This window comes from Oncorhynchus gorbuscha, linkage group LG13 (genome assembly GCF_021184085.1).
Source record: "Oncorhynchus gorbuscha isolate QuinsamMale2020 ecotype Even-year linkage group LG13, OgorEven_v1.0, whole genome shotgun sequence".
Lineage (NCBI taxonomy): Eukaryota > Metazoa > Chordata > Actinopteri > Salmoniformes > Salmonidae > Oncorhynchus > Oncorhynchus gorbuscha.
In genome coordinates, this window is record NC_060185.1 from 88432677 (window position 1) to 88460522 (window position 27846).

The following is a 27846-nucleotide window of genomic DNA, read 5'->3' on the forward strand; positions in this document are numbered from 1 at the left end:
TGAATATGTGGACACCTATAAGTACCTAGGTGTCTGGCTAGACTGCAAACTCTCCTTCCAGAACCATATCAAACATCTCCAATCGAAAATCAAATCAAGAATCGGCTTTCTATTCCGCAACAAAGCCTCCTTCACTCACGCTGCCAAGCTTACCCTAGTAAAACTGACTATCCTACCGATCCTCGACTTCGGCGACGTCATCTACAAAATTGCTTCCAACACTCTACTCAGCAAACTGGATGCAGTTTATCACAGTGCCATCCGTTTTGTCACTAAAGCACCTTATACTACCCACCACTGCGACTTGTATGCTCTAGTCGGCTGGCCCTCGCTACATATTCGTCGCCAGACCCACTGGCTCCAGGTCATCTACAAGGCCATGCTAGGCAAAGCTCCGCCTTACCTCAGCTCACTGGTCACGATGGCAACACCCATCCGTAGCACACGCTCCAGCAGGTGTATCTCATTGATCATCCCTAAAGCCAGCCAACACCTCATTCGGCCACCTTTCGTTCCAGTACTCTGCTGCCTGTGACTGGAACGAATTGCAAAAATCGCTGAAGTTGGAGACTTTTATCTCCCTCACCAACTTCAAACATCAGCTAGCTGAGCAGCTAACCGATCGCTGCAGCTGTACATAATCTATTGGTAAATAGCACACCCATTTTCACCTACCTCATACCCACAGTTTTTATTTATTTACTTTTCTGCTCTTTTGCACACCAATATCTCTACCTGTACATGATCATCTGATCATTTATCACTCCAGTGTTAATCTGCAATATTGTAATTATTCGCCTACCTCATGCCTTTTGCACACATTGTATATAGACTCCCCTTTTTCTCTGTGTTATTGACTTGTTAATTGTTTACTCCATGTGTAACTCTGTGTTGTCTGTTCACACTGCTATGCTTTATCTTGGCCAGGTCGCAGTTGCAAATGAGAACCTGTTCTCAACTAGCCTACCTGGTTAAATAAAGGTGAAATAAAATAAAGAAATATAAAAAACATGAGGAATTTTAATGTTGTTTCCAATGATCAGTTGTTTATCTGCCATGGAACACAGTGTGCATGTGTGTGAAAGAATGAATGAATGAAAGAGAGAAAATGATAGAAAGAGAGAGGGGGCAGGGCGAGGGAGGGGGTAGGGAGAGGGAGGGGGTAGGGAGAGGGAGGGGGTAGGGAGAGGGAGGGGGTAGGGAGAGGGAGGGGGTAGGGAGAGGGAGGGGGTAGGGAGAGGGAGGGGGTAGGGAGAGAGAGGGGGCAGGGCGAGGGAGGGGGTAGGGAGAGGGAGGGGGCAGGGAGAGGGAGGGGGTAGGGAGAGGGAGGGGGCAGGGAGAGGGAGGGGGTAGGGAGAGGGAGGGGGTAGGGAGAGGGAGGGGGTAGGGAGAGGGAGGGGGTAGGGAGAGGGAGGGGGCAGGGCGAGGGAGGGGGCAGGGCGAGGGAGGGGGCAGGGCGAGGGAGGGGGTAGGGAGAGGGAGGGGGTAGGGAGAGGGAGGGAGTAATGTTGGTCAGCTACAAAGCCTCATGTTGCTATGGTAACTTGTTTATGCCTCACTGGTGCATCTTGTAGATGAAATTAGCGACTGATGGAGTCCTTGTCTGGGTTGGAGCGACACACACACACACTCTGTTCTCGCTCTCTGAATTAATGCCCCCCTAAGCAGAGAGCAGACAATAACAGGGGAGTACCGGCCCATTGCCTAACCCCTTTCGGATCTGTCTGTGTTTGTGTGTGTTCATGTGTGTGTACCAGCCCAATCCCTTCTCTGATCCCTCCTTCCAATCGGCATACTCTAACATCTCATCATATTAACACAGAGTCCATTCTGATCATTATAACGTCTCATCACATTAACACAGAATTCATTCTGGTCATTATAACATCTCATCACATTAACACAGAGTCCATTCTGATCATTATAACATCTCATTACATTAACACGGAGTTCATTTCCTGTCATTTTAACATCTCATTACATTGATCTTTTCTATTCCTCCTTTATTCCTCCCACTCCTAGTACATGGAGACATCTGGTAATGCCTCTATCCAATGAATGAAGGCTGGGAATCTCTCTCATCTCTCTCTCTCTCTCTCTGTTTCTCTCTCTGACAGGGAGTCGTTTAGCAGTCTAATGAGCTGAGTGATGATAGATGTAGATAAGGTGGCCGGGAGTCCAAACTCTGAGAGAGAGAGATGGTGGGGGGAGAGAGGGTGGGAGGGGAGAGAGAGAGGGTGGGAGGGAGACAGAGGGGGGAGAAAGAGAGAGGGTGGTGGGGAGAGGTTGGGAGGGGAGAGAGAGAGAGGGTGGGGGGAGAGAGGAAAGAGGATGGTGGTGGACAGAGAGCGAGAGGGTGGACAGAGAGAGAGAGGGTGGACAGAGAGAGAGGGTGGACAGAGAGAGAGGGTGGACTGAGAGAGAGTGGGTGGACAGAGAGAGAGAGGGTGGACAGAGAGAGGGTGGACAGAGAGAGAGAGAGGGTGGACAGAGAGAGAGAGGGTGGACAGAGAGAGAGGGTGGACAGAGAGAGAGAGGGTGGACAGAGAGAGAGGGTGGACAGAGAGAGAGAGAGGGTGGACAGAGAGAGAGAGAGGGTGGACAGAGAGAGAGAGGGTGGACAGAGAGAGAGAGGTTGGACAGAGAGAGAGGTTGGACAGAGAGAGAGAGGGTGGACAGAGAGAGAGAGGGTGGGCAGAGAGAGAGAGGGTGGACTGAGAGAGAGGGTGGACAGAGAGAGAGGGTGGACAGAGAGAGAGAAGGTGGACAGAGAGAGAGGGTGGACAGAGAGAGAGGGTGGACAGAGGGAGAGAGGGTGGACAGAGAGAGAGGGTGGACAGAGAGAGAGGGTGGACAGAGAGAGAGAGGGTGGACAGAGAGAGAGAGGGTGGACAGAGAGAGAGAGGGAGGGGAGAGAGAGTGAGAGGGAGGTGAGAGAGAGGGGGAGAGAGGGTGGACAGAGAGAGAGGGTGGACAGAGAGAGAGAGGGTGGAGAGAGGGAGGGGAGAGAGAGAGAGGGTGGACAGAGAGAGAGAGGGAGGGGAGAGAGAGAGGGGGGAGAGAGACAGAGGGTGGACAGAGAGAGAGGGTGGACAGAGAGAGAGAGAGAGAGAGAGAGAGAGAGAGAGAGAGAGAGAGAGGGGTGGACAGAGAGAGAGAGGGTGGACAGAGAGAGAGAGGGTGGGCAGAGAGAGAGTGGGAGGGGAGAGAGAGAGAGAGGGAGGGGAGAGAGAGAGGGGGGAGAGAGAGAGAGAGGGAGAGAGAGAGAGGGTGGACAGAGAGAGAGAGGGAGGGGAGAGAGAGAGTGGGAGGGGAGAGAGAGAGAGAGGGAGGGGAGAGAGAGAGGGGGAGAGAGGGGGTGGGGTGAGTGAGAAAGCCTTTCCTGTATCCCTGATGTCCTGCTAAACCATAAGGGATCAGTAAGAAAAACAAACGTTTGTCGCTCCTCTAAATCCTCCCCCAAATCTGTTGCCATGGTCAGATCTCATCTGTTGACATTCCCGGTACTGCCCGTGACCACACACACACAGTGGTGCATAAGGCTGTCTGGGTTAATTGGCTGGTTAACTGGGACAGTAGCGAGTACTGAACCCTGTTGACATTTTAAACTAGATTCCAGAACAATGGTTCCGCCTGTCCGACTGCCTGTCTTCCTGTCTGTCGGCCTGTCTTCCTGTCCGTCTTCCTGTCTGTCTGCCTGTCTTTCCCGAAAAGACCGCACTCTCAGCTCTTTACTCTCTATCACATGATCTGGGTCAGGGGTCAGGGTCAGGGTGATAACATTACACATTGTGCTTTAAATATTTTGACATTAAAATATCCCCTCTGGTTTCAATGCTTGCTATACTGTTTATGGCTGTTCCCCCCCCAGAATACTGGCATTATCATGAGAAAACAGTTTATCGTTTTAGAGGTCTGTGGAATCTACCCACTGAAACAAAAGGAATGAACTGAAACCCACAGTGAGGGACTGTGACTGTGTTCCTATTCCCAATGTAGGGCATTACTTATGACCAGATACCTATGGGCTGTTCTGGCCCTGAAAAGGCTTGCTTGTCCAGGGCTTCCTTGCAGTGCATTCGAAAAGTATTCAGACCCCTTCCCCTTTTTCCACATTTTGTTACGTTACAGCCTTATTCTAAAATGGATTGGTTTATTTTTTCACTCATCAATCTACACACAATACCCCATAATGACAAGTGAAAAGTATCATTTTTTTTGTGCAAATGTATTAAAAATAAAAAACTTAAATATCTTTACTTACATAAGTATTCCAACCCTTTGCTATGAGACTCAAAAATTGAGCTCAGGTGCATCCATTGATCATCCTTGAGATGCTTCTACAACTTGATGGGAGTCCACCTGTGTTAAATTAAATTGATTGGACATGATTTGGAAAGGCACATAACTGTCTATATAAGGTCCCACAGTTGACAGTACATGTCAGAGCAAAAACCAAGCCATGAGGTGGAAGGAACTGCACGTAGAGCTCCAAGACAATATTGTATCGAGGCACAGATCTGTAGAAGGATACCAAAGCATTTCTGCAGCATTGAAAGTCCCCAAGAACACAGTGGCCTCCATCATTCTTAAATTGAAGAAGTTTGGAACCCCCAACACTTTTCCTAGAGCTGGCCGCCCGGACAAACTGAGCAGTCGGGAGAGAAGGGCCTTGGTCATGGAGGTGACCAAGAACCCGATGGTCACTCTGACAGAGCTCCAGAGTTCCTCTGTGAAGATGGGAGAACCTTCCAGAAGGACAACCATCTCTGCAGCAATCCACCAATCAAGCCTTCATGGTAGAGTGGCCAGATAGAAGCCACCCCTCAGTAAAAGGCACATGACAGCCTGCTTAGAGTTTGCCAAAAGGCACATAAAGGCCTCAGACCATGAGAAACAAGATTGAACTCTTTGACCTGAATGCCAAGCGTCACATCTGGAGGAAGCCAGGCACCACTCATCACCTGGCCAATACAATCCCTATGGTGAAGCATGGTGGTCATGCTCTGGGGATGTTTTTCAACGGCAGGGACTGGGAGTCTAGTCAGGATTGAATGAACGGAGCAAAGTACAGAGAGATCCTTGATGAGAACCTGCTCCAGGGAGCTCAGGACCTCAGACTGGGGTGAAGGTTCACCTTCTAACAGGACAATGATCCTAAGCACACAGCCAAGACAATGCTGGAATGGCTTCGGGACAAGTCTCTGAATGTTTTTGAGTGACTCAGCCAGAGCCCGGACTTAAACCCAAACGAACATCTTTGGAGAGAAAATAAATGTGCAGCAACACTCCCCATCCAACCTGACAGAACTTGAGAGGATCTGCAGAGAAGAATGGGTGAAACTCCCCAAATACAGGTGTGCCGTGCTTGTAGCATCATACTCAAGAAGACTCAAGGCTGTAATCGCTGCCAAAGGTGCTTCAGCAAAGTACTGAGTAAAAGGTCTGAATGCTTCTGTAAACGTGATATTTCAGTTACATTTTTTAAAATAAATTTGCAAAAAAATCTAAACCTGTTTTGCTGTCATTATGGGGTATTGAGTGCAGTTTAATGAATACAAAAAACTATTTGATACACTTTAGAATAAGGATGTAACGTAACAAAATGTGGAAAAGGGGGAAGGGGTCTGAATACTTTTCGAATGCACTGTACTTACTTATATAGTGAATAGGGTGCCATTTTGGAGTTGGTCTACATCAGTCCAGACCATGTACTCTTCTCCTCCCCCCAGGTTCCTGTCAGGTAGAGGGGTGGTCATCTACCCAGATATCGGGGACAAGCTGGACATTATCTGCCCCAAGGCTGAGCCAGGACGAGACTACGAGTTCTATAAGCTGTACCTGGTCAGGAGAGAACAGGCGGAGGGGTGCAGCACGGTCATGGACCCCAACGTACTGGTCAACTGTAACAAGCCAGAGAAGGACATCAAGTTCACCATCAAGTTCCAGGAGTTTAGTCCCAACTATATGGGCCTGGAGTTTAAGAAGAACATGAATTACTACATCACATGTGAGTACTGAATCAATCTTAATAAAGTTTTTTAAAATTGTCTTCTAACAGTTTATATCATCACACATGAGTGCAGAATAAGGTTTGTAGTTGCAGTTGTATATGTTGTTGAAACCACCGACCTCCGAACCCAGACTGACGATGTGCTAGCAGCTAAAACGTTTGTTCCACTCTTATTGACTGTAAATAATGAAAGAGTGCTGACCCGCCACAATGCATCAAATAGGTTCTGTTTCATCACGCTTGATGAAGCTTGATTAAGCCGGGTGAGTGGGCCCAGGGAGTGGTGATTCCTAACCTATTTATTTGTCCCCGCTGATGGTTGTGGTGTAAAGTGGAGCCCGAGTAAATCTGTCATATAAAGACAGTTTAGTTTGTCTGAGTTGATAACTGACCCAACGTAGAGAGATAAGGACAGTCAACAAGAGCCAAGAGCAGGAGACTGGTCTAACTTAAGGTGTCATAAAAACAAATATATATCTTCATAATATTGCACACCCTCCCCCTTCATAAAATTCCCTCAAAAATAATATTTACCAACAGAAATAACAATAACGGTAGCAACCCCGCGTTGATAAATGTGGATATTGACACCTTTCCCAGTCAGAGGAATAAAGCTCCCTCACACACAGTTACACACAATAGGGGCATTTATTCCCAGTGGATGAGATGGATATGGGTTTTCTGTCCACACATTCCATCCCTCTTGTCCACTTGGAGAGAGACTGAGGAGGCTCTGACCTGCCCCCTAGCAACCTCCCTACCATCCCATGGGTTTCCTGGTAGCAGAGGTCACTGGGAGTTTGGGGAGACAGTTTAGGATCCCGTAGTCTCTCTGGTATCATCAGGGGATGGGTGGAGTGAGCTGCAGGGAGGTTTACATCTCACAGGTAGGGGAATTGAAGTAGCCTAATCACATTAAAACATTGTGACTGGTTGTTTATGCCACACATTGAAAAGGTCACACATTTGAAAAGTTAAATGACAAATACTTTTGGCTAAATATTGAAGCGTTAGGTTAGAGGTGGAGGATCAGAAAAGAGGCACGCGCTCTAAGCTGAATAACTGGGCCTGCTGGGAGCAGAGGCGTATGGACACACTATATAGGACGACTTGGGAGAATGATGCATCGGTTTTAAAATAAAGAATACAGACAGACTGTCCTGTGCCTTTCTAGACCTTATGATCTGCCGAGTAGACCCACAACTGATTCAAATGATGTGAATGGAATGAAACATTCAAATAACAGGGCTTTTGCGCCAACATTCAAATGACATTTTCACTCCAGTTTACAGCCTGGAACTTTTATGAAAACGGCAATATTCATTTCATTGTGGTGTTGTAGACTAGTCTAGGGAGGATAATTGTATTGTCGCCAAGGCCATACAAATGTATTCACTTATTAACTGATGTAAGCAAGCAACATTATTTATAATCATAATTAAAAAATAAACAGAAGTAGTACACCTTGTAATAATACTAAACAATCTTTGACCTTCGCCTTAACCTTAACCTTTGACCCCCCCCAAGAGATTTTTAGCCTTTTGGTATTCCCACTTCTGACACCAATGTAGAAAACCTCAGGACAAGGAAGTAGAACCGGGTCACTAGCGTGAAATGGAAACATTGTATGCATCGTGCCAACAGGGTTAATCCACTTGGTAGGAATTGTATCATGGCTCATATAGCGAGAACTGTGAGTGTGTAATGGTTTAGGAATGACAGTCACAGGGACCAGGCTTTGAGTCCCAGTAACCCCTCTATATTGGTGTCAGGTGTTATAGAGTTTTAGTCACAGTACATTTTTATTCGATTAGCTGTGTTTCTGTCAGGTTTCTGCTCTTTACATGTGATGTCAGAGTGTGATAAACACATGTCTCCTGATTGGTACAAATCATCATGACATCATTCTGCCAGGAAGGCTTGTTTTGCAGTTAACATTTAACTAGGGAAGGTTTTGGGGGGAAAACATTGAACATGACTGTTTCAGCATCACAGATTTTATAGAGCTGAAAGGCTATATATCTTACATTTACAAGTGTTTACTTGAGGCTGACTAGCATCTATTGAGTTGCAATGTCCCATTTATTGAATGTCCAAATCAACTTAAAGTATCTACAAAATGAGTTTTGCAGCGACACAATTTGAAAGGAAGGCTACAGCTAAATTGTTTACTTATTATTTTGATTCCCATCTACTCCAATGGTGAACCACATCATTCAGTTAGTCAGAAATACTTGGCCTCTCTGCAGCACCTGTCCTCTCTGCTGCACCTGGCCTCTCCCCTGCCTGCCACCTAGCCTCTCCCCTGCCTATCACCTGGCCCCTCCCCTGTCTACCACCTGGCCTCTCTGCGGCACCTGGCCTCTCTGCTGTACCTGGCCTCTCTGCTGTACCTGGCCTCTCTGCTGTACCTGGCCTCTCCCCTGCCTATCACCTGGCCTCTCTGCTGTACCTGGCCTCACCCCTGCTTATCACCTGGCCTCTCTGCTGTACCTGGCCTCTCCCCTGCCTATCACCTGGCCTCTCTGCTGTACCTGGCCTCTCTGCTGTACCTGGCCTCTCCCCTGCCTATCACCTGGCCTCTCTGCTGTACCTGGCCTCTCCCCTGCCTATCACCTGGCCTCTCTGCTGTACCTGGCCTCTCCCCTGCCTATCACCTGGCCTCTCTGCTGTACCTGGCCTCTCTGCTGTACCTGGCCTCTCTGCTGTACCTGGCCTCTCTGCTGTACCTGGCTTCTCTGCTGCACCTGGCCTATCTGCTGCACCTGGCCTCTCTGCTGTACCTGGCTTCTCTGCTGCACCTGGCCTATCTGCTGCACCTGGCCTCTCCAATGTACCTGGCCTCTCCTCTGCCCAGCACCTGATCTTTCCTCTGCCCAGCACCTGGTCTCTCCTCTGCCCATCACTTGGCCTCTCCTCTGCCCATAACCTGGCCTTTCCTCTGCCCAGCACCTGGCCTCTCCTCTGCCCAGCACCTGGCCTCTCCTCTGCCCATTACTTGGCCTCTCCTCTGCCCATCACTTGGCCTCTCCTCTGCCCATCACTTGGCCTCTCCTCTGCCCATTACTTGGTCTCTCCTCTGCCCATTACTTGGCCTCTCCTCTGCCCATCACTTGGTCTCTCCTCTGCCCATCACTTGGCCTCTCCTCTGCCCATCACTTGGCCTCTCCTCTGCCCATCACTTGGCCTCTCCTCTGCCCATCACTTGGCCTCTCCTCTGCCCATTACTTGGTCTCTCCTCTGCCCATTACTTGGCCTCTCCTCTGCCCATCACTTGGCCTCTCCTCTGCCCATTACTTGGCCTCTCCTCTGCCCATCACTTGGTCTCTCCTCTGCCTATTACCTGGCCTCTCCTCTGCCCACACCTGGCCTCTCCAATGTACCTGGCCTCTCCTTTGCCCACACCTGGCCTCTCCAATGTACCTGGCCTCTCCTCTGCCCACACTTGGCCTCTCCAATGTACCTGGCCTCTCCTCTGCCCAGCACCTGGCCTCTCCTCTGCCCATCACTTGGCCTCTCCTCTGCCTATTACCTGGCCTCTCCTCTGCCCATCACTTGGCCTCTCCTCTGCCCATCACTTGGTCTCTCCTCTGCCCATCACTTGGTCTCTCCTCTGCCCATCACTTGGCCTCTCCTCTGCCTATTACCTGGCCTCTCCTCTGCCCATCACTTGGCCTCTCCTCTGCCCATCACTTGGTCTCTCCTCTGCCCATCACTTGGTCTCTCCTCTGCCCATTACTTGGCCTCTCCTCTGTCTATTACCTGGCCTCTCCTCTGCCCACACCTGGCCTCTCCAATGTACCTGGCCTCTCCTCTGCCCATACCTGGCCTCTCCAATGTACCTGGCCTCTCCTCTGCCCAGCACCTGATCTTTCCTCTGCCCAGCACCTGGTCTCTCCTCTGCCCATCACTTGGCCTCTCCTCTGCCCATAACCTGGCCTTTCCTCTGCCCAGCACCTGGCCTCTCCTCTGCCCAGCACCTGGCCTCTCCTCTGCCCATTACTTGGCCTCTCCTCTGCCCATCACTTGGCCTCTCCTCTGCCCATCACTTGGCCTCTCCTCTGCCCATTACTTGGTCTCTCCTCTGCCCATTACTTGGCCTCTCCTCTGCCCATCACTTGGTCTCTCCTCTGCCCATCACTTGGCCTCTCCTCTGCCCATCACTTGGCCTCTCCTCTGCCCATCACTTGGCCTCTCCTCTGCCCATCACTTGGCCTCTCCTCTGCCCATTACTTGGTCTCTCCTCTGCCCATTACTTGGCCTCTCCTCTGCCCATCACTTGGCCTCTCCTCTGCCCATTACTTGGCCTCTCCTCTGCCCATCACTTGGTCTCTCCTCTGCCTATTACCTGGCCTCTCCTCTGCCCACACCTGGCCTCTCCAATGTACCTGGCCTCTCCTTTGCCCACACCTGGCCTCTCCAATGTACCTGGCCTCTCCTCTGCCCACACTTGGCCTCTCCAATGTACCTGGCCTCTCCTCTGCCCAGCACCTGGCCTCTCCTCTGCCCATCACTTGGCCTCTCCTCTGCCCATCACTTGGCCTCTCCTCTGCCTATTACCTGGCCTCTCCTCTGCCCATCACTTGGCCTCTCCTCTGCCCATCACTTGGTCTCTCCTCTGCCCATCACTTGGTCTCTCCTCTGCCCATCACTTGGCCTCTCCTCTGCCTATTACCTGGCCTCTCCTCTGCCCATCACTTGGCCTCTCCTCTGCCCATCACTTGGTCTCTCCTCTGCCCATCACTTGGTCTCTCCTCTGCCCATTACTTGGCCTCTCCTCTGTCTATTACCTGGCCTCTCCTCTGCCCACACCTGGCCTCTCCAATGTACCTGGCCTCTCCTCTGCCCATACCTGGCCTCTCCAATGTACCTGGCCTCTCCTCTGCCCAGCACCTGATCTTTCCTCTGCCCAGCACCTGGTCCCTCCTCTGCCCATCACTTGGCCTCTCCTCTGCCCATAACCTGGCCTTTCCTCTGCCCAGCACCTGGCCTCTCCTCTGCCCAGCACCTGGCCTCTCCTCTGCCCATTACTTGGCCTCTCCTCTGCCCATCACTTGGCCTCTCCTCTGCCCATCACTTGGCCTCTCCTCTGCCCATTACTTGGTCTCTCCTCTGCCCATTACTTGGCCTCTCCTCTGCCCATCACTTGGCCTCTCCTCTGCCCATTACTTGGCCTCTCCTCTGCCCATCACTTGGCCTCTCCTCTGCCCATCACTTGGCCTCTCCTCTGCCCATCACTTGGCCTCTCCTCTGCCCATCACTTGGCCTCTCCTCTGCCCATTACTTGGTCTCTCCTCTGCCCATTACTTGGCCTCTCCTCTGCCCATCACTTGGCCTCTCCTCTGCCCATCACTTGGCCTCTCCTCTGCCCATCACTTGGTCTCTCCTCTGCCTATTACCTGGCCTCTCCTCTGCCTACACCTGGCCTCTCCAATGTACCTGGCCTCTCCTCTGCCCACACCTGGCCTCTCCAATGTACCTGGCCTCTCCTCTGCCCACACTTGGCCTCTCCAATGTACCTGGCCTCTCCTCTGCCCAGCACCTGGCCTCTCCTCTGCCCATCACTTGGCCTCTCCTCTGCCCATTACTTGGCCTCTCCTCTGCCCATCACTTGGCCTCTCCTCTGCCCATCACTTGGCCTCTCCTCTGCCTATTACCTGGCCTCTCCTCTGCCCATCACTTGGCCTCTCCTCTGCCCATCACTTGGCCTCTCCTCTGCCCATTACTTGGCCTCTCCTATGCCCATCACTTGGCCTCTCCTCTGCCCATCACTTGGCCTCTCCTCTGCCTATTACCTGGCCTCTCCTCTGCCCATCACTTGGCCTCTCCTCTGCCCATCACTTGGTCTCTCCTCTGCCCATCACTTGGTCTCTCCTCTGCCCATCACTTGACCTCTCCTCTGCCTATTACCTGGCCTCTCCTCTGCCCATCACTTGGCCTCTCCTCTGCCCATCACTTGGTCTCTCCTCTGCCCATCACTTGGTCTCTCCTCTGCCCATTACTTGGTCTCTCCTCTGTCTATCACCTGGCCTCTCCTCTGCCCACACCGGGCCTCTCCAATGTACCTGGCCTCTCCAATGTACCTGGTCTCTCCTCTGCCCACACCTGGCCTCTCCTCTGCCCACACCTGGCCTCTCCAATGTACCTGGGCTCTCCTCTGCCCACACCTGGCCTCTCCAATGTACCTGGGCTCTCCTCTGCCCACACCTGGCCTCTCCAATGTACCTGGCCTCTCCTCTGCCCACACCTGGCCTCTCCAATGTACCTGGCCTCTCCTCTGCCCACACCTGGCCTCTCCAATGTACCTGGGCTCTCCTCTGCCCACACCTGGCCTCTCCAATGTACCTGGCCTCTCCTCTGCCCACACCTGGCCTCTCCAATGTACCTGGGCTCTCCTCTGCCCACACCTGGCCTCTCCAATGTACCTGGCCTCTCCTCTGCCCACACCTGGCCTCTCCAATGTACCTGGGCTCTCCTCTGCCCACACCTGGCCTCTCCAATGTACCTGGCCTCTCCTCTGCCCACACCTGGCCTCTCCTCTGCCCACACCTGGCCTCTCCTCTGCCCACACCTGGCCTCTCTAATGTACCTGGACTCTCCTCTGCCCACACCTGGCCTCTCCTCTGCCCACACCTGGCCTCTCCTCTGCCCACACCTGGCCTCTCCAATGTACCTGGCCTCTCCAATGTACCTGGCCTCTCCAATGTACCTTGGCTCTCCTCTGCCCACACGTGGCCTCTCCAATGTACCTGGCCTCTCCTCTGCCCACACCTGGCCTCTCCTCTGCCCACACCTGGCCTCTCCTCTGCCCACCCCTGGCTTCTCCTCTGCCCACACCTGGTCTCTCCAATGTACCTGGTCTCTCCAATGTACCTTGGCTCTCCTCTGCCCACACCTGGCCTCTCCAATGTACCTGGCCTCTCCTCTGCCCACACATGGCCTCTCCTCTGCCCACACCTGGCCTCTCCTCTGCCCACACCTGGCCTCTCCTCTACCCACACCTGGTCTCTCCAATGTACCTGGTCTCTCCTCTGCCCACACCTGGCCTCTCCTCTGCCCACGCCTGGTCTCTCCAATGTACCTGGCCTCTCCAATGTACCTTGGCTCTCCTCTGCCCACACCTGGCCTCTCCAATGTACCTGGCCTCTCCTCTGCCCACACCTGGCCTCTCCTCTGCCCACACCTGGCCTCTCCTCTGCCCACACCTGGCCTCTCCTCTGCCCACACCTGGTCTCTCCTCTGCCCACACCTGGCCTCTCCTCTGCCCACACCTGGCCTCTCCTCTGCCCACACCTGGCCTCTCCTCTGCCCACACCTGGCCTCTCCTCTGCCCACACCTGGCCTCTCCAATGTACCTGGCCTCTCCTCTGCCCACACCTGGCCTCTCCAATGTACCTGGCCTCTCCTCTGCCCACACGTGGCCTCACCAATGTACCTGGTCTCTCCTCTGCCCACACCTGGCCTCTCCTCTGCCCACACCTGGCCTCTCCAATGTACCTGGCCTCTCCTCTGCCCACACGTGGCCTCTCCAATGTACCTGGCCTCTCCTCTGCCCACACCTGGTCTCTCCAATGTACCTGGTCTCTCCTCTGCCCACACCTGGCCTCTCCTCTGCCCACACCTGGCCTCTCTTCTGCCCACACCTGGCCTCTCCTCTGCCCATACCTGGCCTCTCCTATGCCCACACCTGGCCTCTCCAATGTACCTGGCCTCTCCTCTGCCCACACCTGGCCTCTCCTCTGCCCACACCTGGCCTCTCCAATGTACCTGGCCTCTCCTCTGCCCACACCTGGTCTCTCCAATGTACCTGGCCTCTCCAATGTACCTTGGCTCTCCTCTGCCCACACCTGGCCTCTCCAATGTACCTGGCCTCTCCTCTGCCCACACCTGGCCTCTCCTCTGCCCACACCTGGCCTCTCCTCTGCCCACACCTGGCCTCTCCTCTTCCCACACCTGGCCTCTCCAATGTACCTGGCCTCTCCTCTGCCCACACCTGGCCTCTCCTCTGCCCACACCTGGCCTCTCCTCTGCCCACACCTGGCCTCTCCAATGTACCTGGCCTCTCCTCTGCCCACACCTGGCCTCTCCTCTGCCCACACCTGGCCTTTCCAATGTACCTGGCCTCTCCTCTGCCCACACCTGGCCTCTCCTCTGCCCACACCTGGCCTCTCCAATGTACCTGGCCTCTCCTCTGCCCACACCTGGCCTCTCCTCTGCCCACACCTGGCCTTTCCAATGTACCTGGGCTCTCCTCTGCCCACATCTGGTCTCTCCTCTGCCCACACCTGGCCTCTCCAATGTACCTGGCCTCTCCTCTGCCCACACCTGGCCTCTCCAATGTACCTGGCCTCTCCTCTGCCCACACGTGGCCTCACCAATGTACCTGGTCTCTCCTCTGCCCACACCTGGCCTCTCCTCTGCCCACACCTGGCCTCTCCAATGTACCTGGCCTCTCCTCTGCCCACACGTGGCCTCTCCAATGTACCTGGCCTCTCCTCTGCCCACACCTGGTCTCTCCAATGTACCTGGTCTCTCCTCTGCCCACACCTGGCCTCTCCTCTGCCCACACCTGGCCTCTCTTCTGCCCACACCTGGCCTCTCCTCTGCCCATACCTGGCCTCTCCTATGCCCACACCTGGCCTCTCCAATGTACCTGGCCTCTCCTCTGCCCACACCTGGCCTCTCCTCTGCCCACACCTGGCCTCTCCAATGTACCTGGCCTCTCCTCTGCCCACACCTGGTCTCTCCAATGTACCTGGCCTCTCCAATGTACCTTGGCTCTCCTCTGCCCACACCTGGCCTCTCCAATGTACCTGGCCTCTCCTCTGCCCACACCTGGCCTCTCCTCTGCCCACACCTGGCCTCTCCTCTGCCCACACCTGGCCTCTCCTCTTCCCACACCTGGCCTCTCCAATGTACCTGGCCTCTCCTCTGCCCACACCTGGCCTCTCCTCTGCCCACACCTGGCCTCTCCTCTGCCCACACCTGGCCTCTCCAATGTACCTGGCCTCTCCTCTGCCCACACCTGGCCTCTCCTCTGCCCACACCTGGCCTTTCCAATGTACCTGGCCTCTCCTCTGCCCACACCTGGCCTCTCCTCTGCCCACACCTGGCCTCTCCAATGTACCTGGCCTCTCCTCTGCCCACACCTGGCCTCTCCTCTGCCCACACCTGGCCTTTCCAATGTACCTGGGCTCTCCTCTGCCCACATCTGGTCTCTCCTCTGCCCATCACTTGGCCTTGTACTGTGTGTGTGAATGACGTCTTTTTGTAAAAGAAGAGAAGCTTATTCTATGCAAATGTTGTTGATCAGGACAATAAAATAAGTCCCAAATATAAGGGAAACAAATCGTTTTTCATCTGTAGACCCATGAAATCAGGCAAAACAAGCTGTATAGCTCAGTGCATCCACACACTCCTAAATGTTCACCTGTATTGTGAATAGGCCTAGGTTACATCTTGATTCACCCAGTTTATCAATAGATATTTACCATTCAAATACATGATTCATTAATGACACCTTCTTTGCCATTGTATCGTTTTGTTATCATGTTGTTATCAATACTAAACCAGGTATCGTATCGGTCAAAATTATGCTTTCGTGATAACACTAATCCCTCCATCTCTGCCCTCCATCACCCCATCTCTGCCCTCCATCCCTCCATCTCTGCCCTCCATCCCTCCATCTCTGCCCTCCATCCCCCATCTCTGCCCTCCATCACCCCATCTCTGCCCTCCATCCCTCCATCTCTGCCCTCCATCCCCCATCTCTGCCCTCCATCCCTCCATCTCTGCCCTCCATCCCTCCATCTCTGCCCTCCATCCCTCCATCTCTGCCCTCCATCCCTCCATCTCTGCCCTCCATCCCGCCATCTCTGGCCTCCATCCCACCATCTCTGCCCGCCATCCCTCCATCTCTGCCCTCCATCCCTCCATCTCTGCCCTCCATCCCGCCATCCCTCCATCTCTGCCCTCCATCCCCCCATCTCTGCCCTCCATCCCCCATCTCTGCCCTCCATCCCCCATCTCTGCCCTCCTTCCCCCATCTCTGCCCTCCATCCCTCCATCTCTGCCCTCCATCTCTGCCCTCCATCCCCCCATCTCTGCCCTCCAACCCTCCATCTCTGCCCTCCAACCCTCCATCTCGGCCCTCCGTCTCGCCATGTCTGCCCTCCATCCCGCCATCCCTCCATCTCTGCCCTCCATCCCACCATCTCTGCACGCCATCCCTCCATCTCTGCACGCCATCCCTCCATCTCTGCCCTCCATCCCTCCATCTCTGCCCTCTATCCCGCCATCCCTCCATCTCTGCCTGCCATCCCTCCATCTCTGCCCTCCATCCCTCCATCTCTGCCCTCCATCCCTCCATCTCGCCATCTTTGCCCTCCATCCCGCCATCCCTCCATCTCTGCCCTCCATGTCGCCATCTCTGCCCGCCATCCCTCCATCTCTGCCCTCCATCCCTCCATCCCTCCATCTCTGCCCTCCATCCCGCCATCCCTCCATCTCTGCCCTCCATCTCGCCATCTCTGCCCTCCATCCCGCCATCCCTCCATCTCTGCCCTCCATCTCGCCATCTCTGCCCTCCATCCCGCCATCCCTCCATCTCTTCCCTCCATCTCGCCATCTCTGCCCTCCATCTCGCCATCTCTGCCCTCCTTCCCGCCATCCCTCCATCTCTGCCCTCCATCCCTCCATCTCGCCATCTCTGCCCTCCATCCATCTCTTCCCTCCATCTCGCCATCTCTGCCCTCCATCCCGCCATCCCTCCATCTCTTCCCTCCATCTCGCCATCTCTGCCCTCCATCCCTCCATCTCTTCCCTCCATCTAGCCATCTCTGCCCTCCATCCCTCCATCTCACCATCTCTGCCCTCACTCTATGCCCTCTCTCTGAGAGAGAGAGAGATTTAAATTATCTTTATTGGGTCTGGGAGCCCACAACACTATAAACACTCATATAAAACCATAGTTACACATCTATTAAAAACACAACACCAAACAACTAAACATAACAAACTCGGAAAATATTGTTAACCAGTTTGTAATATGCAAACTCAATCCTCAGTCTCGCTGCCAACATTTCCACCACATCCACAGACCCCTGTCCCCGAATACTTTTTAAGCAAAGTAACTACACTCCTTCGACTAAACCTGTACTTTAGCCCAAATATGAAGAGAAAACCTCTCCCAGAGCTGAGAACCAATTAGTGATCAGGTCAATCATCCCGACCAACCTGGGACACTGTAAAAACAAATGTGCCAGAGTTTCAGACTCAGCACAGAATGGACGCCCTTCCTCAACTATCGGATCCAGGTGAACCAGATCCATATTGATGGCTATGGCTCCATGTATTATCCTCCTCCAGGTCAGCTGTCCTCTTATCAATTGGCAGTCTATATAAAGACCCCCAACAGCCTTTTGGGAAGGCACCTGGACCCAACACACCTGCACACCTCATTGATTTGACCCCTTCCAGGGAAGAGGCAGAGGACAGTTTTACACAGATTTTGTACATGGCCTTCGTTCCCACCGCCTTGAACTCCACCAGCTCCAGGGTATCGAAGGAAAGCAGCATCCCCACGTCCTCCTCTAATGCCCCCACCGCAGCACTAACAATCAGTGCAGGGAAAACATCATCTAGACCCTACTTCCACCGATCAGAATTGGAAGTGTCAGTCACATACTGCAGATGAAGTACTAGCAAGGAGTCACAGACCTCATCTACGACCTTCCTCAGTAGGCGAGATGATCAGATCCCTGCTCTTTCTCCCAGCTCCTCCAACAATCTGCTCCTACTCCGCATCAGATGACCCAGCTTAGTACACTCCACACCTAACAGGCATGAACGTAGGCTGGCTGAACCCAGAACATGGGACTGGATGGCAGTGTTGTAAAAAAGAGGCTCTGCTAAAAGCCACATCCCTGGCGGCGTGCCGGCCTTACGGGACTTGACAAGGACTCTCCAAGCCTGCATAACAGACTCATAAAACGGAGTCAGTCCAGACAAATCACCCCCCCCAGCATTAAGAGGAAAAGGTGCTTATCTAAGTCCATCATCCCGCTCTCCTCATGATTGTATATGCTGTTATCGACCAGGCCTTGCCCACCCTCATGCAGTGACAGGTACAGGGCTGCAGCTTTAATCCAATGTTATCCAGACCAAAAGAAATTGACAAGGGTCCAGTATACTGTTGACAAAACACTCGTATTTGGGCCTTCCCAACCTCCCACCATTGTCTCAAAATTCCCTTTTATAACCCTCAATTTTTCTCAAAACAACAAAAACCTTTCACAAAACATGACATCATGTAACAAATTAACTTTAAAATACCAATGAGGTGATGACCTTCGTGGACAAGTGAATATCAACAGTAACATTATGGTGATCAGAGAAACCCACAATAGTAATATCAAACCTTCCAACCCTACTACAGTAGTGTTCAGATACACACAACCTGTCTAACCTTCCAACCCTACTACAGTAGTGATCAGATACATACAACCTGTCTAACCTTCCAACCCTACTAGAGTAGTGATCAGATACATACAACCTGTCTAACCTTCCAACCCTACTAGAGTAGTGATCAAATACATACAACCTGTCTAACCTTCCAACCCTACTAGAGTAGTGATCAGATACATACAACCTGTCTAACCTTCCAACCCTACTACAGTAGTGATCAAATACATACAACCTGTCTAACCTTCCAACCCTACTAGAGTAGTGATCAGATACATACAACCTGTCTAACCTTCCAACCCTACTACAGTAGTGATTAGATACATACAACCTGTCTAACCTTCCAACCCTACTACAGTAGTGATTAGATACATACAACCTGTCTAACCTTCCAACCCTACTACAGTAGTGATTAGATACATATAACCTGTCTAAACCTACTGCACTGACACCATCTTCATGAACTTTTAATGAATAATATATATTATACATCTTCTCAGGGCTAGGCGTCCCGTCAGCGGGACAACCATGTGCACTGCCTAACTGTTGCATTCCTTACTCTCCACACATCAGAAAGCTCAAACTCCGTTAATAGACCAGACAGGCAAGTGGCTGACCGCAGATGAGGTTCTTCAGCAGTGCAGTCAACAGTAAAAACCACTGTACAGTTCCAGTCTCCCCCTAAAACCATACACCCCTCTTGATCACACTGTCTTAAGGTTTTCTTTATTTGATCAAATACAGCAATACGCTCTGTACCCTCATTAGGAGCATAAACATTCAAAAAACCAAACAAAAACCCCATAACATCCACCTTGACCAATAAAACCCCATAACATTCACCTTGACCAATAAAACCCCATAACATTCACCTTGACCAATAAAACCCCATAACATTCACCTTGACCAATAAAACCCCATAACATTCACCTTGACCAATAAAACCCCATAACTGTCATGTTTTGTCATTTATTATCTTGTCTTGTCCCTGTGCTTCCCATTCTATTCGTTTCCCTCTGCTGGTCTTATTAGGTTCTTTCCCTCTTTCTATCCCTCTCTCTCCCCCTCCCTCTCTCACTCTCTCGCTCTCTCTTCTCTCTATCGTTCCGTTCCTGCTCCCAGCTGTTCCTATTCCCCTAATCATCATTTAGTCTTCCCACACCTGTTCCCGATCCTTTTCCCTGATTAGAGTCCCTATTTCACTCCTTGTTTCCCGTACCTGCCCTGTCGGATCCTCATTTATAATTCACCGTGCTGTGTCAATGTTTTGCCCTGTCGTGTCGTGTTTCCCTCAGATGCTGCGTGGTGAGCAGGTGTCTGAGTCTGCTAGGTTCAAGTGCCTTCCCGAGGCAACCTGCAGTTCTCGATCAAGTCTCCAGTCTGTTCTTGTCTTTACGTGTAGTATTATGCTTTTTGTTTTGTAAAGTTTATTCTGGATTAAATACTCTGTTTTCGCCAAGTCGCTTTTGGGTCCTCATTCACCTGCATGACAGAAGGATCCGACCGAGGAATGGACCCAGCGACTACAGACGCTCGTAACACTGCCGTCGAGATCCAAGGAGCCATGCTCGGCAGACACGAGCAGGAATTGTCTGCTGCTCGCCATGCCGTGGAGAACCTGGCCGCTCAGGTTTCCGACCTCTCTGGACAGTTCCAGAGTCTTCGTCTCGTGCCACCTGTTACTTCCTGGCCTGCCGAGCCTCCAGAACCTAGGGTTAATAACCCACCTTGCTACTCCGGGCAGCCCACTGAGTGCCGCTCCTTTCTCACCCAGTGTGAGATTGTGTTCTCTCTCCAACCCAACACATACTCTAGAGAGAGAGCTCGGGTTGCTTACGTCATTTCACTCCTTACTGGCCGGGCCCGAGAGTGGGGCACAGCTATCTGGGAGGCAAGGGCTGATTGTTCTAACAATTACCAGAACTTTAAAGAGGAGATGATTCGGGTTTTTGACCGTTCAGTTTTTGGTGGGGAGGCTTCTAGGGTCCTGGCTTCCCTATGCCAAGGTGATCGATCCATAACGGATTACTCTATAGAGTTTCGTACTCTTGCTGCCTCTAGTGACTGGAACGAGCCGGCGCTGCTCGCTCGTTTTCTGGAGGGACTCCACACAGTGGTCAAAGATGAGATTCTCTCTCGGGAGGTTCCTTCCTGTGTGGACTCTTTGATTGCTCTCGCCATCCGCATAGAACGACGGGTAGATCTTCGTCACCAGGCTCGTGGAAGAGAGCTCGCATCAACGGTGTTTCCCTGCTCCGCATCGCAACCATCTCCCTCCTCTGGCTCTGAGACTGAGCCCATGCAGCTGGGAGGGATTCGCATCTCGACTAAGGAGAGGGAACGGAGGATCACCAACCGCCTGTGCCTCTATTGCGGATTTGATGGACATTTTGTTAATTCATGTCCAGTAAGAGGCCAGAGCCCATCAGTAAGCGGAGGGCTACTGGTGAGCGCTACTACTCAGGTCTCTTCATCTAGATCTTGTACTACTATGTCGGTCCATCTACGCTGGACCGGTTCGGGTGCTACATGCAGTGCCTTGATTGACTCTGGGGCTGAGGGTTGTTTCATGGACGAAGCATGGGTTCGGAAACATAACATTCCTTTCAGACAGTTAGACAAGCCTACGCCCATGTTTGCCTTAGATGGTAGTCATCTTCCCAGTATCAAATTTGAGACACTACCTTTAACTCTCACAGTATCTGGTAACCACAGTGAGACTATTTCTTTTTTGATTTTTCATTCACCTTTCACACCTGTTGTTTTGGGTCATCCCTGGCTAGTATGTCATAATCCTTCTATTAATTGGTCTTGTAATTCTATCCTATCCTGGAACGTATCTTGTCATGTGAAGTGCTTAATGTCTGCCATCCCTCCCATTTCTTCTGTCCCCACTTCTCAGGAGGAACCTGGCGATTTGACAGGAGTGCCGGAGGAATATCATGATCTGCGCACGGTCTTCAGTCGGTCCCGAGCCAACTCCCTTCCTCCTCACCGGTCGTATGATTGTAGTATTGATCTCCTTCCGGGGACCACTCCTCCTCGGGGTAGACTATACTCTCTGTCGGCTCCCGAACGTAAGGCTCTCGAGGATTATTTATCTGTGTCTCTTGACGCCGGTACCATAGTGCCTTCTTCCTCTCCGGCCGGGGCGGGGTTCTTTTTTGTTAAGAAGAAGGACGGTTCTCTGCGCCCCTGCGTGGATTATCGAGGGCTGAATGACATAACGGTTAAGAATCGTTATCCGCTTCCCCTTATGTCATCAGCCTTCGAGATTCTGCAGGGAGCCAGGTGCTTTACTAAGTTGGACCTTCGTAACGCTTACCATCTCGTGCGCATCAGAGAGGGGGACGAGTGGAAAACGGCGTTTAACACTCCGTTAGGGCATTTTGAGTACCGGGTTCTGCCGTTTGGTCTCGCCAATGCGCCAGCTGTTTTTCAGGCATTAGTTAATGATGTTCTGAGAGACATGCTGAACATCTTTGTTTTTGTCTATCTTGACGATATCCTGATTTTTTCACCGTCACTCGAGATTCATGTTCAGCACGTTCGACGTGTTCTACAGCGCCTTTTAGAGAATTGTCTCTACGTAAAGGCTGAGAAGTGTTCTTTTCATGTCTCCTCCGTTACTTTTCTCGGTTCCGTTATTTCCGCTGAAGGCATTCAGATGGATTCCGCTAAGGTCCAAGCTGTCAGTGATTGGCCCGTTCCAAGGTCACGTGTCGAGTTGCAGCGCTTTTTAGGTTTCGCTAATTTCTATCGGCGTTTCATTCGTAATTTCGGTCAAGTTGCTGCCCCTCTCACAGCTCTTACTTCTGTCAAGACGTGTTTTAAGTGGTCCGGTTCCGCCCAGGGAGCTTTTGATCTTCTAAAAGAACGTTTTACGTCCGCTCCTATCCTCGTTACTCCTGACGTCACTAGACAATTCATTGTCGAGGTTGACGCTTCAGAGGTAGGCGTGGGAGCCATTCTATCCCAGCGCTTCCAGTCTGACGATAAGGTTCATCCTTGCGCTTATTTTTCTCATCGCCTGTCGCCATCTGAGCGCAACTATGATGTGGGTAACCGTGAACTGCTCGCCATCCGCTTAGCCCTAGGCGAATGGCGACAGTGGTTGGAGGGGGCGACCGTTCCTTTTGTCGTTTGGACAGACCATAAGAACCTTGAGTACATCCGTTCTGCCAAACGACTTAATGCCCGTCAAGCTCGTTGGGCGTTGTTTTTCGCTCGTTTCGAGTTTGTGATTTCTTACCGTCCGGGTAGCAAGAACACCAAGCCTGATGCCTTATCCCGTCTGTTTAGTTCTTCTGTGGCTTCTACTGATCCCGAGGGGATTCTTCCTTATGGGCGTGTTGTCGGGTTGACAGTCTGGGGAATTGAAAGACAGGTTAAGCAAGCACTCACGCACACTGCGTCGCCGCGCGCTTGTCCTAGTAACCTCCTTTTCGTTCCTGTTTCCACTCGTCTGGCTGTTCTTCAGTGGGCTCACTCTGCCAAGTTAGCTGGTCATCCCGGTGTTCGAGGCACTCTTGCGTCTATTCGCCAGCGATTTTGGTGGCCGACTCAGGAGCGTGACACGCGCCGTTTCGTGGCTGCTTGTTCGGACTGCGCGCAGACTAAGTCGGGTAACTCTCCTCCTGCCGGTCGTCTCAGACCGCTCCCCATTCCTTCTCGACCATGGTCTCACATCGCCCTAGACTTCATTACCGGTCTGCCTTTGTCTGCGGGGAAGACTGTGATTCTTACGGTTGTCGATAGGTTCTCTAAGGCGGCACATTTCATTCCCCTCGCTAAACTTCCTTCCGCTAAGGAGACGGCACAAATCATTATCGAGAATGTGTTCAGAATTCATGGCCTCCCGTTAGACGCCGTTTCAGACAGAGGCCCGCAATTCACGTCACAGTTTTGGAGGGAGTTCTGTCGTTTGATTGGTGCGTCCGTCAGTCTCTCTTCCGGGTTTCATCCCCAGTCTAACGGTCAAGCAGAGAGGGCCAATCAGACGATTGGTCGCATACTACGCAGCCTTTCTTTCAGAAACCCTGCGTCTTGGGCAGAACAGCTCCCCTGGGCAGAATACGCTCACAACTCGCTTCCTTCGTCTGCTACCGGGTTATCTCCGTTTCAGAGTAGTCTGGGTTACCAGCCTCCTCTATTCTCTTCCCAGCTTGCCGAGTCCAGCGTTCCCTCCGCTCAAGCGTTTGTCCAACGTTGTGAGCGCACCTGGAGGAGGGTGAGGTCTGCACTTTGCCGCTACAGGGCACAGACTGTGAGAGCCGCCAATAAACGCAGGATTAAGAGTCCTAGGTATTGTTGCGGCCAGAGAGTGTGGCTTTCCACTCGCAACCTTCCTCTTACGACAGCTTCTCGTAAGTTGACTCCGCGGTTCATTGGTCCGTTCCGTGTCTCCCAGGTCGTCAATCCTGTCGCTGTGCGACTGCTTCTTCCGCGACATCTTCGTCGCGTCCATCCTGTCTTCCATGTCTCCTGTGTTAAGCCCTTTCTTCGCACCCCCGTTCGTCTTCCCTCCCCCCCTCCCGTCCTTGTCGAGAGCGCACCTATTTACAAGGTACATAAGATCATGGACATGCGTTCTCGGGGACGGGGTCACCAATACTTAGTGGATTGGGAGGGTTTACGGTCCTGAGGAGAGGAGTTGGGTTCCGTCTCGGGACGTGCTGGACCGTTCACTCATTGATGATTTCCTCCGTTGCCGCCAGGATTCCTCCTCGAGTGCGCCAGGAGGCGCTCGGTGAGTGGGGGGGTACTGTCATGTTTTGTCATTTATTATCTTGTCTTGTCCCTGTGCTTCCCATTCTATTCGTTTCCCTCTGCTGGTCTTATTAGGTTCTTTCCCTCTTTCTATCCCTCTCTCTCCCCCTCCCTCTCTCACTCTCTCGCTCTCTCTTCTCTCTATCGTTCCGTTCCTGCTCCCAGCTGTTCCTATTCCCCTAATCATCATTTAGTCTTCCCACACCTGTTCCCGATCCTTTTCCCTGATTAGAGTCCCTATTTCACTCCTTGTTTCCCGTACCTGCCCTGTCGGATCCTCATTTATAATTCACCGTGCTGTGTCAATGTTTTGCCCTGTCGTGTCGTGTTTCCCTCAGATGCTGCGTGGTGAGCAGGTGTCTGAGTCTGCTAGGTTCAAGTGCCTTCCCGAGGCAACCTGCAGTTCTCGATCAAGTCTCCAGTCTGTTCTTGTCTTTACGTGTAGTATTATGCTTTTTGTTTTGTAAAGTTTATTCTGGATTAAATACTCTGTTTTCGCCAAGTCGCTTTTGGGTCCTCATTCACCTGCATGACAATAACATTCACCTTGACCAATAAAACCCCATAACATCCACCTTGACCAATAAAACCCCATAACATTCACCTTGACCAATAAAACCCCATAACATTCACCTTGACCAATAAAACCCCATAACATCCACCTTGACCAATAAAACCCCATAACATTCACCTTGACCAATAAAACCCCATAACATCCACCTTGACCAATAAAACCCCATAACATTCACCTTGACCAATAAAACCCCATAACATTCACCTTGACCAATAAAACCCCATAACAACCACCTTGACCAATAAAACCTGACTCTTGACAATCTCTGTTGTAGATACCACAGTCACCCCTAAGCCTGAGGAAAACAAGATTGCCACCCCAGTACTGAAATTAGTACCATGACTGAGTACATGCTGCCCCTCCCACCACATACCCCAGTCAACCTCATTTTCCTCATCACTATGTGTCTCCTGTAGGAAAACTACATTAAGACTTTTCTGTTTTATTACTTCTAATACCCAAGCCCTCTTATTCCTCCTGTCCCTTCCCCCATTAATATTAAGAGAACCTACCCTTAGTACCTCCATAGAGAAAATAAATGCTGAAAAGACCACAGAGAAACCAGACAAAAATCTAAAAATAAAAAAACACCCTATGAGGCATGATCATCATCATTGTTTTATTTTTCTCTTAACCTGACCACGTTTCCCACCACTTTTTGCTGCAGTAACAGCTGTAGCAAATTTCCTCAAGCGAAAACGCTTCATCTCACTCAGCTGGTCTAACCCCACAGTCTTCTGTAACATCACAGCTGACCTCACAAATTTATCAACATCAAAATAATCTGACAATTTGACAGATTTCCCAAAAGTCTGATCCAAGAACCCATTGACCTCCTCTAGACTGTAAATTGAGTCTTCATCAGCTGCTATCGTATCAGGAGAGATGTCCATATCCTGATCCTCCTCAACTGAGCCCACAGACCACTGACTCCCCACTACCACATCCCTCTCAACACTCCCCACTTGCACCCCATCACTCGTACCAGGTATCTCCTCCACTACCTGGGAGCCTATCTCCACATGAACCCCCTCCTGTACCCCAGCACTCGTACTGGGCAACTCCTCACCAGTCTGAGGACATGACTCTTCAGGTCTGTCCTTACCTTCTACAACAATATTTTTCTGCTGCATAGCATTCCCCTCTGGTACAAATTGCAACTCTGTGCCCTCAACATGGACAACTTGTTCCTCAGAAACAGGTGCTTGTGGCTGCTCAACCACTCTCAGCCCACTTCTCCCTACATCAGTGGGCCCAGCCATTATGAGGACCACCTGCGCCCCTCCCTCCGCCTTCTCCCTTTTCGGGCAAGCATGTCGCTTATGGCCAACATCCCCACACTCAAAACACTGTTGACTACCCGTACTAGCATAAGCCATATACAGTATGTTGTCATACTTGACTTTAAACGATAACTATAAAGTCTGCTCCGGTGAGTCCAAAAACATAAACACCTGTCGCCGAAATGACATAATCTGTTTCAACGACGGGTGTTTGGAACTCAATCGGACAATCTTAATTGAACTTGCAAACTTCCCAAACCACAATAGCTTGTGCTCCAATAGCTCATTGGGAATAAACGGTGGTACATTTGAAATCGTTAACCTTGTTGACGGAGAAAAAAGCGGTGTAACTTGAATAAACATTCCTTTAAGAAGTACACCATGCTCAACCATACGATCAACCAGATACTCTTCTTTAATAAGTACACCATGCTCAACCATACGATCAACAAGACACTCTTCTTTAAGAAGTACACCATGCTCAACCATACGATCAACAAGACACTCTTCTTTAAGAAGTATGCCATGCTCAACCATCCGATCAACAAGACACTCTTCTTTAAGAAAAACCACCACCTCTTTATTCACCCGTGACGCATTAGCAACATTCTCATAGCCTACATTCTTTCCTATGGCGACCAGAAACTCCTCCACAGTGACAGTAGCTTCAGAAACACACCTAAAGCCGTGCCGAAGTGACAGGAACGGCGTCCCCATGTGGGTCGCCATCGCCGCTAAAGCCAGGGTAAAAAACAATATACTTAATTCTACCACAACAACTAAATAAAAATAATGACAACCTTAATCATGCATAGAAAGAAAAGGATACCGCCAAGAAAAGTAAACATGAAAGAAAAACCAGGATATCTAACTCTACACAACACTCTCACTCACTCATACAATTCCCAGCATGCACCAAACACTCCCAGCATGCAGAGAGAAAGAGAGATGATTGAAAAAGCTTTTTCTACTTTCTCCACCCTGCTACCACGAAAATACTTTTACCATGCCACCATACAGCGGGTGAATGCAAGCATTTCCTGGGGCTGCGCCTCAAAACCTTATGTGGTCCACCACTCCACACTGGACTTGAACAGCCTTTACGGCCAGGTTCAACTCTACAAGGCAGCCATCCTAACTTTTTCCAGGACTTTGAAGGACGTGACCCTCAACCGCAGCCACAGCACCTCGCACAGGAGCAACAGGGCAACGGAAACCTCGCCCAGACCAGCGAGCCACCCTCTCAAACCTGCAAGAGTCCTCCTGAAGGACCTTCACCGAGAGAACCCATGCCAAGAGGACCTACACCTACACCCAGACCACAGCATCACCAGCCAAACCCCAACTAGCAGAGACCCCCCCAAACAAACCCTGGCAACACCCTATATAGCCCCCCCCGTATCAGACCTATGCCCCTTCCCTCACCCATGCCCCCACCCCTGCAGCAAAGGACCTCAACATGAAGCCATACATATGCCCAGGGTGTGAGCAGAGCAACAGGCCCAAACTCCACTAATGCACCTTCCCAAGCCCCATCATGTGACCTAAGAGGTATATATGAGATGCTTAAAATTCTCTGCTCACACCAACGAAAACACCATTAGACACAATGGAACACAAAAAATTTACTCTATCGTCCTGGAATATACAAGGTCTGAGGTAATCTGCCATTGGCCTAAAGAGCAGGAACCAAGACTTAAAATAAATTAGAAATACAGACATTGTCATCCTGCAAGAAACATGGT

General features: G+C 51.4%; 1 protein-coding gene across 1 annotated transcript in view; it reads left to right on the forward strand.

The window, feature by feature from the left end:
* LOC123993662 (ephrin-B1-like) overlaps positions 1–27846 on the forward strand; it is a 181688-nt gene that overhangs the window by 78722 nt on the left and 75120 nt on the right. Inside the window, exon 2 of the mRNA XM_046296027.1 lies at positions 5733–6010. Coding sequence (XP_046151983.1) covers positions 5733–6010 — 278 coding nt within the window. The remainder of the gene's footprint in view (positions 1–5732; positions 6011–27846) is intronic.